The 16,430-nt window shown below is 48.8% G+C and overlaps 2 protein-coding genes across 2 annotated transcripts in view; both read left to right on the forward strand.

Moving 5' to 3' along the window:
- Positions 1–8,873, forward strand: part of LOC146062813 (L-gulonolactone oxidase-like) — a 101,570-nt gene extending 92,697 nt beyond the window's left edge. The window contains exons 9-12 of the mRNA XM_083174823.1: positions 798–947; positions 5,564–5,728; positions 6,352–6,442; positions 7,814–8,873. Of these exons, the coding sequence (XP_083030949.1) occupies positions 798–947; positions 5,564–5,728; positions 6,352–6,442; positions 7,814–7,942 (535 nt within the window). The 3' untranslated portion in view covers positions 7,943–8,873. The remainder of the gene's footprint in view (positions 1–797; positions 948–5,563; positions 5,729–6,351; positions 6,443–7,813) is intronic.
- A 2,304-nt stretch (positions 8,874–11,177) lies between these two features.
- Positions 11,178–16,430, forward strand: part of SCARA5 (scavenger receptor class A member 5) — a 242,054-nt gene continuing 236,801 nt past the window's right edge. The window contains exon 1 of the mRNA XM_083178845.1: positions 11,178–11,411. The gene's annotated coding sequence lies outside the window, so the exon portion shown is untranslated. The remainder of the gene's footprint in view (positions 11,412–16,430) is intronic.

Below are 16,430 nucleotides of genomic sequence, written 5' to 3' on the forward strand. Positions count from 1 at the left end.
CCTCAATGGGGCGCTTTGCAAAATTCTATTACCAACTATAATCTCCCTGAAACTAGTTTTCTAAAGTAGGCAAGTATGATCTTACTCGTTCTCCTCACTCCACCACCCCTCCCCAACTCAATGTTTCATCCTTACTTTACCTCAGCATCTCCCCTATCTGTCCCCATCACCCCCCCCCCCCCCAGATGTACTAAGCTTAATAAGTGATAAAATGGAAAATGATAAACAACCAGCCAATCAGCTCCTAACTGCCATGGCACATGCAGTGTTGAAAAAATCCAGTTAAGGGCTGATTGGTTGATGGCTTATCACTCTTAGTTTTATCACTTTTCAAGGCTTAGTACATCTTGCCCTATCTCCATGTCTATTGTATCTATTCCCCTCATCCCCTCCATCTCATCTCTATTCCATTACCTCACAAACCCCCCGCCTCTTGTATCTGTCCCTCTCCCCCCCCCCCTCACTCACATCTTCCATGTATCGCTCTCCTCTCTGTCCCCTTCTCCCTGTCTCTCATCTCAGTCCCCCTCACACACCGCTACCCCACAGCTTGTGTGCTCTGTATCAGATGGGGAGTGTGGCATTTGTTTTGGCCAATCAAAGATCAGGATTTCTCTGAATGATAGCTTCCCCCACCCATTGGCTGTGCTGCTGTGAGGGGAAGGAGATGTTGGGGCTCAGTACTAGCATTATTATATACAGTCTCTGGAGTCATACAGTATGTGGATGTATACAGTAATACTGTGCGCCAGGGCATGGTGGATGTAATATTATACCGCTTTGTTCTGTTATTACAGCACGTTTGTATACAGCTTGGTCCCTGCAATAAACCGATTCTTCTTCTGGCTGCTGTTCTCGGGAAGAAACGAGCGCGTTGACGTCAGCTACAAGGTCTTCACTTTCGACTGTCTTTTCAAGCAATACGTTCAGGACTGGGCCATTCCCATGTGAGTATACAGCCTTACGGGCATTTCCCATTCTTGTCATGAGATATGTGATATGCTGGAATTTACTAAAGGGAATTCTAAAAAAATAGGTACTTGTGTATTATCACGGCGCCCATCGCATCGTATACCATAAGGCATACGATGCGATATCGTGCGATGTTGTACAATGCCATACAATGCAATGGGATAAGATAAAAAATGGTATAAGCACCCTAATGGGTGCTTACAATGTTAAATGCACCCCCACGCCACCCCCCACTATAAACGTGAACCCTGAAGCGTGGCGAGCGCAGCGATCACGCGAGGGGCGGCGGTACGCGTCCTCCGACCTTTTCATATCCCCACTATCCACGTAGGCGTGGAGTTGACTTTATAAAGTGTGGCGAGCGCTTCGGGCGCCACTGAGCCTGAAGCGTGGCGAGGGGACGCGCATAACTTCACAGGCCACGCTTCGGGCTCGGTGGCTCGCTGCGCTCGCCACACAATATAAAATCAACTCCACGCCGACATGGATAGTGGGGGTATGAAAAGGTCGGAGGACACGTACCGCCGCCCCTCCCGGGCTCGCTGCGCTCGCCACGCTTCGGGTTCACGTTTATAGTGGGGGGTGGCGTGGGGGTGCATTTAACATTGTAAGCACCCATTAGGGTGCTTATACACTTTTTAATCGAATAGGGGTCTAAAATCGCATCGCATGCCATCTGGTGTATGGCATGCGATGCGATAAAAACATTGCGCGATCAATATCGGAGGCGCCGTGGTAATACACAAGTACCAAAAAATACCTGTGAGGGATCGGACCCATGTGACAACAATGCTCTCTGGAAATGGCATTAAGTCCCCAAATGTTGACAATATTATCACACTGCAACCGTATTTAAAACGCGTGTGACTCAAAGTCTTTTCTCCGTAACCCCAATAGTTGTGGCGCCCAAGGCGTGTGCCTGGCTAGGCTATCATGCCAGAATCACCAGCTCCAGTAATGCGGTGATTTGGATTGGCTAATAGAATACAGCAGGAAGGGGGGGGGGGCTGGTGGTGGTGGTATTCAGTGCGTATTTGCTGGACTGTGCTGTAATTCTTTATGAAGAAAACATTACTGACTGCTTCTGGTGATGCTGGTTAGCACGGGCAGGGTACGATATCCTAACCCTAACCCTAACCCTAACCCTAACCCTAACCCTAACCTCCCCTCCGCAGCCTAACCCTAACCTCCCCTCCACTGCCTAACCCTAACCTCCCCCCCGCAGCCTAACCCTAACCTCCCCTCCTGTAGCCTAACCCTAACCACCCCTCCTGCAGCCTAACCCTAACCTCCCCTCCTGCAGCCTAACCCTAACCTCCCCTCCTGCCGCCTAACCCTAACCTCCTCTCCAGCAGCCTAACCCTAACCTCCCCTCCTGCAGCCTAACCCTAACCACCCCTCCTGCAGCCTAACCCTAACCTCCCCTCCTGCAGCCTAACCCTAACCTCCTCTCCTGCAGCCTAACCCTAACCTCCCCTCCTGCAGCCTAACCCTAACCTCCTCTCCTGCAGCCTAACCCTAACCTCCCCTCCTGCCGCCTAACCCTAACCTCCCCTCCTGCAGCCTAACCCTAACCTCCACTCCTGCAGCCTAACCCTAACCTCCTCTCCTGCAGCCTAACCCTAACCTCCCCTCCTGCAGCCTAACCCTAACCTCCCCTCCTGCAGCCTAACCCTAACCTCCCCTCCTGCAGCCTAACCCTAACCTCCACTCCTGCAGCCTAACCCTAACCTCCCGTCATGCAGCCTAACCCTAACCTCCCCTCCTGCAGCTGAACCCTAACCTCCCCTCCTGCAGCCTAACCCTAACCACTCCTGCAGCCTAACCCTAACCTCCCGTCACGCAGCCTAACCCTAACCTCCATTCCTACAGACTAACCTCCCCTCCTGCAGCCGAACCATAACCCCCATCTCGCAGCCTAAACCTAACTATCCCCTAACCACCCCTCCTGCAGCCTAACAAATAACCCCTTACACAGCCTAAACCTAACCTCATTCTCCCACAGCCTAACCCTAACTCTCCCCTCCTGCAGCCTAATTCTAACCCCCCAACCCACTCCTCCTGCAGCTGAACTCTAATACCCCTTTCAGGGTTATTTGTGTAATGAGAAAGGGGTATAACTGTCTCCTTGGGCAGACAAACACTTACCCTCCGCATGGTGCCTTACCCTAACCCTCCGCCTAGTGCCTTATCCTAAACCTCCGCCTAGTGCCTTACCTTAACCCTCCTCCTAGTGCCTTACCCTAACCCTCTGCCTAGTGCCTTACCCTAACCCTCTGCCTAGTGCCTTACCCTAACCCTCCGCCTAGTGCCTTACCCTAACCCTCCGCCTAGTGCCTTACCCTAACCCTCCGCCTAGTGCCTTACCCTAACCCTCCGCCTAGTGCCTTATCCTAAACCGTCGCCTAGTGCCTTATCCTAAACCTCCACCTAGTGCCTTACCTTAACCCTCCTCCTAGTGCCTTACCCTAACCCTCCGCCTAGTGCCTTACCCTAACCCTCAGCCTAGTGCCTTACCCTAACACTCCATCTAGTGCCTTACCCTAATCATCCGCCTAGTGCCTTATCCTAACCCTCCTCCTAGTGCCTTACCTTAATCCTCCGCCTAGTGCCTTACCCTAACACTCCACCTAGTGCCTTACCTTAACCCTCCGCCTAGTGCCTTACCCTCACCCTCCGCCTAGTGCCTTATCCTAACACTCCGCCTAGTGCCTTACCCTAACCCTCCGCCTAGTGCCTTATCCTAACCCTCCTCCTAGTGCCTTACCCTAATCCTCCGCCTAGTGCCTTACCCTAACCCTCCACCTAGTGCCTTACCTTAACCCTCCAAGTAGTGCATTATCCTAACCCTCCGCCTAGTGCCTTATCCTAACCTTCCTCCTAGTGCCTTACCCTAACCCTCTAGCCGGTGCCTTACCCTAACCCTCCGCCTAGTGCCTTACCTTAACCCTCCTCCTAGTGCCTTACCCTTACCCTCCACCTAGTGCCTTACCCTAACCCTCCGCCTAGTGCCTTATCCTAACCTTCCTCCTAGTGCCTTACCCTAACCCTCTAGCTGGTGCCTTACCCTCACCCTCCGCCTAGTGCCTTACCCTCACCCTCCGCCTAGTGCCTTACCCTAACCCTCCGCCTAGTGCCTTACCCTAACCCTCCTCCTAGTGCCTTACCCTCACCCTCTGCCTAGTGCCTTACCCTAACACTCCATCTAGTGCCTTATCCTAACCCTTCTCCTAGTGCCTTACACTAACCCTCCGCCTAGTGCCTTACCCTAACCCTCCGCCTAGTGCCTTACCCTAACCCTCCACCTAGTGCCTTACCTTCACCCTCCTCCTAGTGCCTTACCCTAACCCTCCACCTAGTGCCTTACCCTAACCCTCCGGCTAGTGCCTTACCCTAACCCTCCGCCTAGTGCCTTACCCTAACACTCCGCCTAGTGCCTTACCCTAACCCTCCGCCTAGTGCCTTATCCTAACCTTCCTCCCTAACCCTCTAGCTGGTGCCTTACCCTAACCCTCCTCCTAGTGCCTTACCCTAACCCTCCACCTAGTGCCTTACCCTAACCCTCTGCCTAGTGCCTTACCCTAACCCTCCGCCTAGTGCCTTACCCTAACCTTCCGCCTAGTGCCTTACCCTCACCCTCCGCCTAGTGCCTTACACTCACCCTCCGCCTAGTGCCTTACCCTAACACTCCATCTAGTGCCTTATCCTAACCCTTCTCCTAGTGCCTTACCCTAATTCTCCGCCTAGTGCCTTATCCTAACCTTCCTCCTAGTGCCTTACCCTAACCCTCCAGCCGGTGGCTTACCCTAACCCTCTGCCTAGTGCCTTACCCTAACCCTCCGCCTAGTGCCTTACCCTAACCCTCCACCTAGTGCCTTACCCTCACCCTCCTCCTAGTGCCTTACCCTAACCCTCCGCCTAGTGCCTTACCCTCACCCTCCGCCTAGTGCCTTACCCTAACCCTCCGCCTAGTGCCTTACCCTAACCCTCCTCCTAGTGCCTTACCCTAACCCTCCACCTAGTGCCTTACCCTAACACTCCATCTAGTGCCTTATCCTAACCCTTCTCCTAGTGCCTTACCCTAATCCTCTGCCTAGTGCCTTATCCTAACCTTCCTCCTAGTGCCTTACCCTAACCCTCCAGCCGGTGCCTTACCCTAACCCTCCAGCCGGTGCCTTACCCTAACCCTCCAGCCGGTGCCTTACCCTAACCCTAATCCTCACTGTCAGAATTTGTTTGTATTTTGTCCGTCAGGATTCTGCAGCTTATATTGTGACCCCCAGGATCCGGACTACATCCCATTACCAATATGCAATATTATTCAAAGTAAAATCTTATATCTGGGATACGGTATAAAAGCACAGGGGGGGGGGTGTGTAATCTATTATACCTATATTTCACCATAACCGTGGATTTGAATCATTACATGCAGCCGTGCCCTGCCAGTTCCTGGTGCCACAAATCAGAACCGTGGGTTATTGTTTCAATTACCAACATGCACTTGGTAGTCATTATAGAGCGTCAGCTCTGCGTGTTACCAGCATGTGACCTCAGGGAAAGGAGAATCACAGTAATGGGTTTCCATCACCAGAGAGAAGACCAAGGACGCTCTGCTGCAGCTGAAGGCCTGGCTGGACAGGAACCCGCACCTGGTGGCCCATTTCCCCGTAGAAGTCCGCTTTGCCCACGGTGACGACATCCTGATGAGTCCCTGTTACCAGAGAAACAGCTGTTATATGAACATCATTATGTACAGGTGACGCTGCGCTGCCGGCAGCTGGATATTAGCTGGGGCGGTACAGGTTTGGGATCTGTTATCCAGAACGCTTGGGAAAATTTTTGTGTAAAGTTTTTCTTTATAGTTTAGAGGCCATGGGGCTATGTAATAGCCTGCAAGCTGCGTGGGATTCCGACGAGTCAATCCCTACAATGGAGAGTGATAAACAGCCAGCCAATCAGCTCCTACCTGCCATGTCACAGACTGTGATTGAAATATGTCAGGCAGGAGCTGATTGGTTGGCTGTTTATCACTCTCCATTTGATTACTTTTGAAGCTAAGTGCATCTGGCCCTAAATGATTTGCTAAGTGAGAATATGTATTTTGCGAAAAGCGTCACCCCTCTATATGCTCCAAAGCAGCAGGGGCCTTGGAGTGGAGGGTCATGCAGATTTTGGTATGAGGCCCAGTGATTTTCCTAACATAAGCTTAGGCAGCCTGGTCACCAGTCAGTACAGAGCTTCTTGTCCCAGCATAAAGGATGTCATTGACCATTCTCTAATACTTTCCTGGCATTCTGACACAGTATCCACCATGTGATTCTCCTCTGGTCAGGAATCTGGGTGGTTCTGTATAATATCCTCTTATTTCTCTCTGCTTAGGCCGTACGGGAAAGATGTGGAGTACAAAGATTACTGGTCGGAGTATGAGCAGATCATGAAACGCGTTGGTGGAAGGCCTCACTGGGCTAAGGTAAGGTGTCACTAACCAGCTCTTACTGTGGGGGTAATTCAGTACCGCTCGCTAAGTAGCTGTCCTTCGCTGCTTGGCGAACACCTTAACGCCTCCCATCTTAACGCCCGCCCACCCCGCACCACCATCAAATCCCGTCGTAACATGCGAGGGTGTGCGTAAGAGAGCTCATACATACATACATACTAACTGGAGAAATCATTCGATGGCCGTCGATCCATTGAATCGATTTCTTCTGCCTTCGCCAATAAAAGTCAGTGTGAAGCGACTTTATTTATGAGCGCTAGGAGGAAGACTGACGTCCTGTGATATGAGCTGCCCGCCCCCAGCGGCCCGCCCAGTGTTTTCATGTCGATGCCCATAAAACGCTGGGCCCAGAACACGCTGGTATCAGGTGTGTACCTCGCCGAAACCGTTTGCCGTCGAGGTTTGCTCGTGCGCAGAAATCGGCCCCTTAGTGTAACCATAGTAACCATAGTAACAAAGTAATTAAGGCTGAAAAAAGACGTTAGTCCATCGAGTTCAACCTAAGTAATATGTATGAACAAGAATTTTCATCCTTTAGGGATTTGATTATTTATACGCTGTTACTATAGGTTTACCTTATTAAATTTGTGTTTTTTTAGTAGATAATCCTTCGCAATTAAGTATTTAATTATTATTCTATTTATAAGCGCTGCTTCTGTATGTCATATTAGGAATTGACTATTTCTAGGTTTAGATATATAACCCCTACGAGCACCTAATCCAAACCGTTTGTTTATTTGCTTTTTGTGTTCTCAGTGTAATGTCTTGTTAAATGGACTCCGGGTTGCGGCGGATTGGAGTAAAATCAGGGGTTCTGTGGTTACCCACAATTACAGATACTTTGGGAGTAATTCTGGTTGACTTGCTCAGATCTGAATTCGCAACCAAAAACCACCCTGCGAATGGTGGTACGACCACCCGCCTTTGCACGGTTGGTTTGTTCGCTCGACATTAGGGGGGGGGGGGGGGGAATGGGAAGGCAGCTGACATCCAGGGACCTCCGGTGTCCACGTCACTGGGTGATTATCCTGGGAATACCCATGAAACACTGGGCGTTCCCATGGGTGAGCACCCCGGCCCGCCGCACCACGACGCCCCCCCCCCCCGCCCACCACCTACAATGTTGGGTGCTTAGTCTGTTCGCAGTAGCCACACTCACCCAGCGTATGCATGCATACACCAAACATCGGTCCCCCTGTGAATGAACGGCCGCTGCGGACGGGCTTGAATAAGGTCCTTTGTGTGAGACGAGTCAGAATCAGCCCCTTATTTAGAATATTACAAAGGGTTCTTGAGATTTTGGGATTGATGAATCTATCGCCTTGTTCTCCCCCTGTGTCCCAGGCTCATACCTGTGTTCGGAAGGACTTTGAGAAGATGTATCCAGGCTTTGGCAAATTTAACAGCATCAGAGAGAAACTTGACCCAACGGGGATGTTCCTGAACACGTACCTCGAGAAAGTCTTCTACTAAGAGAAAAGAGAAAAACCCAAAGTCAACAAAATGCCCGTTACTAAATCTGCACCTCCCGCCACAGAAACTAGCAACATCTCATGAGAGACGAGTGCCCCCCCCCCCCCGCCCCCTCCGCCGCAAACTGGACTGGACTGTAAAGTGATATTCTTGAGTATTTGGTGTCGGCAAAATAAACGTTACCTCAGATGAAGAGTTTTGTCAATAAATTTCGCAGCATTATTACAAATACAAAATAAAGCAACATTTATTATTAAACATTCATTACGGGCACTTATCACAAACTGTAGTAAAACATTTCTGTTTTTTTGTTTCTTTTTTTTTTTCAAAAATAGACTAAGGCTGCATATGCACAAAATTATTTAAGAGTCTTTACATTTCTACATACATTTCTAGGCAGATTTATCAGTAAGGCGGCGGGGGGGGGGGGGGATTTGTACTTTACATTAGATAAGCCAATCAGGTATTTAGGGGAGGTAGCCTGTTGTGGGGTATATTAAGCTGATTTGAATAGATCTACTTTCTTTTGAGATTTTTCTGGAAGCCCACCCTCCCTCTTCATTCCTGTTCATGAGCTACCACATTGATTGGCTAATCATTTTGATTTGGCATTTCAAACATTCTTTAATGGGCAGGAAGGCGTTTTCGACCAGCGGTCACGTTAAGGTTGAGGATAAGTGGTAAGTTAAGTGGTTGACGTGGGGCAATTCCCCCTTGTGGAGGACAACTGGTGAGTCCTGCCTTTGCGAGGGGACGTTGGGCACTTCTCATCGGAGTGTCCTGGCTATGCCATAGTAAGGGGTGGTGAGACCTGCGCAGGTTTTGCCTGTAGTTAGATGGGGCGTTTAGTGGCCGTCATGTTACAGTTGGGAGGTTTTAGTCACCGCCATTATTTAACAACCTTTGACCGACGCCTTCCTTGCCCCCTTTACAAATAGGGTCATACCAACTAATAAAGATTTATGACCTTTTAACTTACGCAATTGTGTCCGTGTGTTTGTTTTTAGTTGTAAGCTAGCATAAAATAAAGATCAAACGCTATAAATTAATAAACGTCTTACAAACAATTTGGTACTTATGTATTATCTGGGCTCCCATGTTAAGCGTGGCGAGGGGACGCGGTCTCATAAGAAAAACGGGAGCCCAGATATTACATAAGTACCAACAATTTTATATCCGGCTCCTATTTATGAACTAGAAATATATTTCTTTGAGATTCTTCTTCTTTATTTTTATTTCCCTTTTTGATTGTTTTTGTAGCTATATTCCCATTTAGGGCCACCATGGATATGCTTCTTCACATAGGGCCTTATTCAGATATGAGCTCAGTACACATTTGTTTGGAAAATGGGCAAAACCATGTGCACTGCAGGTGGGGCAGATGTAACATGTGCAGAGAGAGTTACATTTGGGTGGGGTGTGCTGAAACTGAAATCTAACTTGCAGTGTAAAAATAATGCAGCCAGTATTTACCCTGCACAGAAACAAAATAACTCACCCAAATCTAACTCTCTCTATAAATGTTACATCTGCCCCACCTGCAGTGCACATGGTTTTGCGTGGGGCAATGCGTGGGGTCCCCCCTCCTAAGAATAACTGGCTCATTGAACTGGACCTGGTTCCAAAAATACGGGGGGAAAAAGCGTAAGGGTCCCCCGTATTCCTGAAACCAGCCCAGGACTGTCAGCGCATCTCTCAGGGGACGCAGGTCCCGGCTGTTGCCCGGCAACCAGGACACAGCCACTGGGCGGCCTGGGAGCCACCGGGTGCCTAGCAACATGGACGCTGGACTCAGACGGCGTTCTCCATTGCTAGGTAAATAATTAATCAGGCAGGAGGGGAGACAGGGACATGTAGTCTTTTTCTTGTCTTGTATTGTCCTATTATAGTTAATACGCGCCCAGGTCAGTTCTCTAATCCATATCCAGTTTATCCCCACCACTACCCAGCTCCTTTCAGACCCCGCACTATACCCAGCCATACCACTGCCTACATATACCATGCCTCAGATCCCTACACTCCTCTATCTTCTATCCGTGCTGTCCTATATCCTCTATCGACAGTTGCCCCGGTCATTTGGAAGTAAGCTCACACTGGCATCTGTGGCGTAATTCCTGGTGGCATCCTAGCTCCGGTAGGCATAACAGGCCTTAAGGGAAAGTGGCTATTTTAGGCTCGAAGACCCACTGGTGTCCTCTGCGGGTCTTAGTTCTAGGTGTACTAGGGTAGCTGTCCAGCAGATCCACCATCTGTATCCACCACATGCAATGTGACATTCACCATTCAAGTCAGTCACACCTTGTTTCTTCAGTTACTTCCCCTTAGAGCAGGTACTTCCCCTTAGTCCCCCATATTTTTAACCAGTCCTGGTTCCAAAAAACTGGGGTTCCCCCATATTTTGGAACCAGCACCGGGCTCCAACAGCCCACGGCATCATGCCACAGCTGGGGTACACGTTTTACATAAGGTCCCCCAGCTGTACCATGCTCACAGTGGCTGGTCAGCCCTGGATGGGGTAACTGGGGGAGTGGGGACCCATCCAGTGCTGAAGCCCGGGGCTGTCCCCAGGGTCCCTAGCCGGTGGACGCCGGCCTGATACGGGTAAAATGTTGGAGCCCGGTGTTGGTTCCAAAATACGAGGGACCCTCAGTTTTTTGTCCCCCATATTTTTGGAACCAGGACCGGTGCTGGTTTCAGAAATACAGGGGACCCCTACGCTTTTTGTATCCCCCTATTTTTAGAACCAGGTCAAGCTCAATGAGCCCGCAGCGTGGGTGAGCGAAGCGAGCCCCGCAAGGGGACTCAGACGCACGGCGCCATACTGAGAGACAATCGTCAAAATGTGAGATTTTTGTGGCAAAAAGTGTGAGTTTTACCGCCTTTTGCATCCTATTAATTGTGCAATTTTCCGAAAAAGTGAGAATTTGGCCTTTTTTTTTTTTTGTGAATTTTTTTTTTGCAAAAGTCGAAAAATCGCATCTCATTAAATCTCGCCTTGAGTTTTGTATGTAGGGATAATTCTCCAAATGAATCTGCTGTTTTACAGAATGGCCACAAGAGGGCAGTGTCTCCACAATCTGCTACAGATCTGCAAGAAAACACATCAGTAATTACTCAACATATGAAATTTGGAATTGCACGTTTCAAGGACTCATCAATACAACTTAGAATTTTTTTTTCTCTTTAAAAAAAAGGGGGAGGTTGCATTGTGTGGTTTGTCAAATAAGAAATAAACCCCTTTTCCAAAACAAGGTGACTGCTAAACTCAACTTCTTAAAAAAAGCCAGCGCTGAGAAACTTTCAGAACTTGGGACAGAGGGGAGAACAAATAATTTGTAGTAATCACAGAAACCGCACCGGTTCTTGGAGTGTTATCTTGGGAACAGTAAAACTACATATATATAATTATATGACTACATGGTATATTTTATGAACTTTACCGGCGCAGGGAATTTGGGTACAGTTATTGGTGAGTAGATTTAATATTACATTTCAAACCTTTATTTTCCCTGTCCTTTGCAGGCGCGAACACATTTTAATTGTTTATTTTGAGATGAGAGTTTGTGATTCATTAAGTATGTTATGGATGGACATGGATCAAACAGGGAAATCCTGTCTGCTGGCTGTGTCACATCATGAGTGAATGGGGTTACACATGCAGAATAATTACTGTCTATATTTTCCTAGCTATCAAACAGGACACTTACCAACTTTCAATGTAAACTGTATAATCCATGATGTAGTACAGTTCCCAACACTAACTTGTTATGGGCGCATGTTGTGCTGAACAGTGGGGACGTACAGGTGTCTTTCTGTAACACAACCTCCCCTAATTTGTGACAGGTGCTTCCTAATGATTGAGGTGTATATGGAGGACACAGGAGGTCAGAGTTTCCCAAACTCCGACATGACAGTCCAGGTTTTAGGAATGACCATTTTTGAGCACAAGTGGCTTAATTAAAACCTTGGTCAATTTGATTTAAGCATTGGGAGTCAAGCGTGGATATCCTTTACACCTGGACAGTAATGGAGTTTGGGAAATGCTGCAGTGGGTTGTTGACTTTGAATGTGATTCTCAACTTTCTCATATGTTTGTGGGAGGAAGAGCCTGGATGCTCAAACACAGCGAGAACCTACAAACCCTTAAAAATTGAGGGGTGGGTTTGCACAGCATACTTGCCTACCTGACCCTCTCATTCTGGGAGAAAATGCTCTGTTCCTGGACTTCCCTGGTAATGTAGGATTGCCAGCACCTGTGGGGAGCTAGGAGGTAACTGATAAAAAAGGTGTCACCACAGGTGCTGGCAATCCTACATTACCAGGGAAGGCCAGGAACAGAGCATTGTGTCCTCCTGGAGAGGGGCATGCTGGGAGGTATGGATAATGTATGATTGGCAGCATCTGTGGGGAGCTAGGTAACTGATAAGAAAGGTGTCACCACAGGTGATGGCAATCCTACATTACCAGGGAAGCCCAGGAACAGAGCATTGTGTCCTCCTGGAGAGGGGCATGCTGGGAGGTATGGATAATGTAGGATTGCCAGCACCTGTGGGGAGCTAGGTAACTGATAAGAAAGGTGTCACCACAGGTGATGGCAATCATACATTACCAGGGAAGCCCAGGAGCAGAGCATTGTGTCCTCCTGGAGAGGGGCATGCTGGGAGGTATGGATAATGTAGGATTGCCAGCACCTGTGGGGAGCTAGGTAACTGATAAGAAAGGTGTCACCACAGGTGCTGGCAATCATACATTACCAGGGAAGCCCAGGAACAGAGCATTGTGTCCTCCTGGAGAGGGGCATGCTGGGAGGTATGGATAATGTATGATTGCCATCACCTGTGGGGAGCTAGGTAACTGATAAGAAAGGTGTCACCACAGGTGCTGGCAATCATATATTACCAGGGAAGCCCAGGAACAGAGCATTGTGTCCTCTTGGAGAGGGGCATGCTGGGAGGTATGGATAATGTAGGACTGCCAGCACCTGCGGGGAGCCAGGTAACTGATAAGAAAGGTGTCACCACAGGTGCTGGCAATCATACATTACCAGGGAAGCCCAGGAACAGAGCATTGTGTTCTCCTGGAGAGGGGCATGCTGGGAGGTATGGATAATGTAGGATTGCCAGCACCTGTGGGGAGCTAGGTAACTGATAAGAAAGGTGTCACCACAGGTGCTGCAATCATACATTACCAGGGAAGACCAGGAACAGAGCATTGTGTCCTCCTGGAGAGGGGCATGCTGAGAGGTATGGATAATGTATGATTGCCAGCACCTGTGGGGAGCTAGGTAACTGATAAGAAAGGTGTCACCACAGGTGCTGGCAAACATACATTACCAGGGAAGCCCAGGAGCAGAGCATTGTGTCCCTGAAGGAGAGGGTCAGGTAGGCAAGTATGGTTTGCAAGGAATAAAAGACCATATTATCACAATGCAAACTGCATACCTCCCAACATGACCCTCTCCAGGAGGACACAATGCTCTGTTCCTGGACTTCCCTCATAATTTATGATTACCATCACCTGTGGTGAAGCACCTTTCTTGTCCATTAACCTGTTTAAAACAGGTGACTGCAATCATAAATTAAGAGGGAAGTCCAGAAACAGAGCAGAGTGTCCCTCCTGGAGTGGGTCATGTTGGGAGGTATGCAACTGTGCCACCCAATGAATGGGTGTAATAATAAGCCTGCAGGTATTTCCTGTAACCAGGCAAATTGTTGGCAATCTGGGTGAGGAGACTGAGCCCTTCTGGGACTTGAGAGCTTATTTTATTCAGTCACACTGTCTTTTTTTAAATTTCAAGATGCTGGCATACCTGGGAATCGAACCCATTGCCTGTGACATTGCAGTCAGACATTCTGTTGCAGTGCATGTTTTCCAGGTCCCCCGGCAGGTGCACATGTGTTCTCATTATTCAGACACAATTTTAAAGACCCACAGGTGTAGCTAATTACTCCACTTGCGATTTTGTGTGGAGGCCTGGAAAACATGCATTGTTGGAGGTACTTGAGGACCAAGGTTGTGAACCACGGTAATAGCTGAATGAGTAAGATGTTTGACTGAAATGCAAAAGGTGATGGGTTTGAATCCTGGCAGTTTTAGGGCAGTATGAAAATGTGTTAGTTACTAAAGTTTTTTTTTGTAAATTAATATAAAAAAAATAGCTCTCAAGTAAAGTTCACAAAGATTTGTCTTTCCAACCATTTTCTTGCATCGTTCTATAAATGTTTTTGTTATTATACTGTATATATGGAGTGCGGCGGGATGGGAGGATCTGAGCAATAGCATAATGTTCTGCCAAAAAAGTTTAACTTTCTATATGGCTTATATTAATCATAAGAGCGGAATTAGCCATAAGTGCATCCTGGTTCCCTTATGCAGTATGATAGGGAGTGAGATCAGGCTGTCAGAGATGCAGCAGGAAACAAGACTAGAGATAAGGACTCTGTATATAGACTAATAAACATGAAAGGAAAGGGGGAGCTATGAGAAAGCTGGTGCTAAGAAGGGGGGGGGCTTTACTTTTAAAGACATGACAACATGATTAAATGTTATGATGCTTACATATGGGAGAACACGTCCCAGCTGAGAGATATCGGAGAAGGAGAGATATTGGGGCTGGTTCCGCTCATGATTAAACCGCATGTGAGTGATCTCCTAAGAAAACATCAAATCCATTATTATGTTATCCTGGGAGACTATGCACCCAAGCATGGCTGCCTCTTGTCGCTGAGGTCTTGGGTTTAATTCCCACCAAATGAATAAACAATAAATAAGTACACAACGGTTTGCAACTGTTGGAATCAGCGATTAATAATCTATCTCATGAGGCTGATGCTCAGAAGTCTGCTGTGTAGTTCCAGCCTGTACCCCAGGGACATAGGGGAGGGAGGAATGAAATGAGAAGTATTTGGGAAAAGAGGAGACTGATTTCTTCATTTCTGTGAGGTTTATAAGGGAGTAAGTGGGAGTAGGAAATAGAAGGATATTGGACAGTCAGTGACGCTGCTGTACAAATATCAGGCCTGGCACACACCATGGCATTGGGTGAAAGCCGGAACGGTACGGACTCCGGAATGCTGGATCGCCCCCTGCTGTGACATTTGGTGGCATGGCGGCCATGTGGCACAGCAAATAGTGCGGAGAGTTGTACAGCCGCCTCCTCACCCACAGCTGCTGCACTTGAGCATATTATGACTTATAGTAATCATCCCCATAGACAAAACTTCAACCGACTGAGTGCAACCCCCACCCCACACTGTCACCAACTTTCCAGTCCCTCAAATGGAAGTGCGGAGGTGGTATCACAGCCGCCACCTGTACAACAAGATTAACTTCCTCTTAAACATCCTTCTGATGGAGTCCCCCCCCCCACCCCCCCAGATCCTGACACCCTATGCAGCTGCCTGGTGTTATGGAATGTGGAGACTGATCTGGGAAAAGAGTAAGTAGGTAACACCGCGATGCAACGTCAGGGGAGCAAATACATATTTTGCATGCAGGGCAAATACTGGCTGCTTTTGCATGTAGCCCACAGGCCTGCCATCATACCTCTTGGCATTTGTAGGTCTACAAGCAGAACTCCTGCACAGCCCTGAAAAAGGGGTGTGGCTTTGTGGAACGGGCATGGTTTTGCAGAATGTCCGCAATCGTGAAGCAACACCCCCTTTTACCGCTGTAGGGGGCCATGCCCTCAGCCCTTCTAACTGCCTGAGCAGAGCAGCACCGACAGGGGACACTCCCAACTGCCTCGCCACCCCCACCACAGGACCCAGACGTCCGCAGGTGGGATGCAGGACAGTCCCGGAAAAACAGGACTGCGAAAACTGGGACAGTTAGGCTGTATGGCTTTATCATTGCACTGCAATTTCACTTGGACACCCTCGCCTCCAAACTCTCTGTGCAGATGTTACATCTGCCCCACCTGCAGCGCGGTCTTACCCAGATGCACAGTATTACATGCTCATTATAATTTTATTCCCAAATCTGTATCAGGCGCTGTGTTCTCCGTGCAGCTCTGTGTAACATGAGTAATGTCGGAATACAGGATAATAATTACAGTACAGACACACAGAACGCAGCATAATGATAACATTACAGTCCCAGTGTGGGAAGGGTTAGGTAATGTGGCTCAGCCTGGACCCGGGGGCACAATGGCGCGTTGCTTATTCTGCGCACATGAAAATAAATAGATGTGCAGGGACCTCCGCTCACGTTACACTCACTCCGTTTACAAGCCTGTGACCAGTTTACATGTCAGATACATTTGGCGTTTCTTACTGTTATTTGTTGTTGTACTGTGCACTGAGTGTGTGCGCAGAGGAGCGTGGTCTGCAGCACACTGGTGTGGAGGGACAGGGACAGAGTGAGGGCTGGCAGCACACTGGTGTGGAGGGACAGGGACAGAGTGAGGGCTGGCAGCACACTGCAGTGGAGGGAGGGACAGGGACAGAGTGAGGGCTGGCAGCACACTGGTGTGGAGCGGCAGGGACAG

Source organism: Crinia signifera, chromosome 3 (assembly GCF_055691185.1).
Source record: "Crinia signifera chromosome 3, ASM5569118v1, whole genome shotgun sequence".
NCBI lineage: Eukaryota > Metazoa > Chordata > Amphibia > Anura > Myobatrachidae > Crinia > Crinia signifera.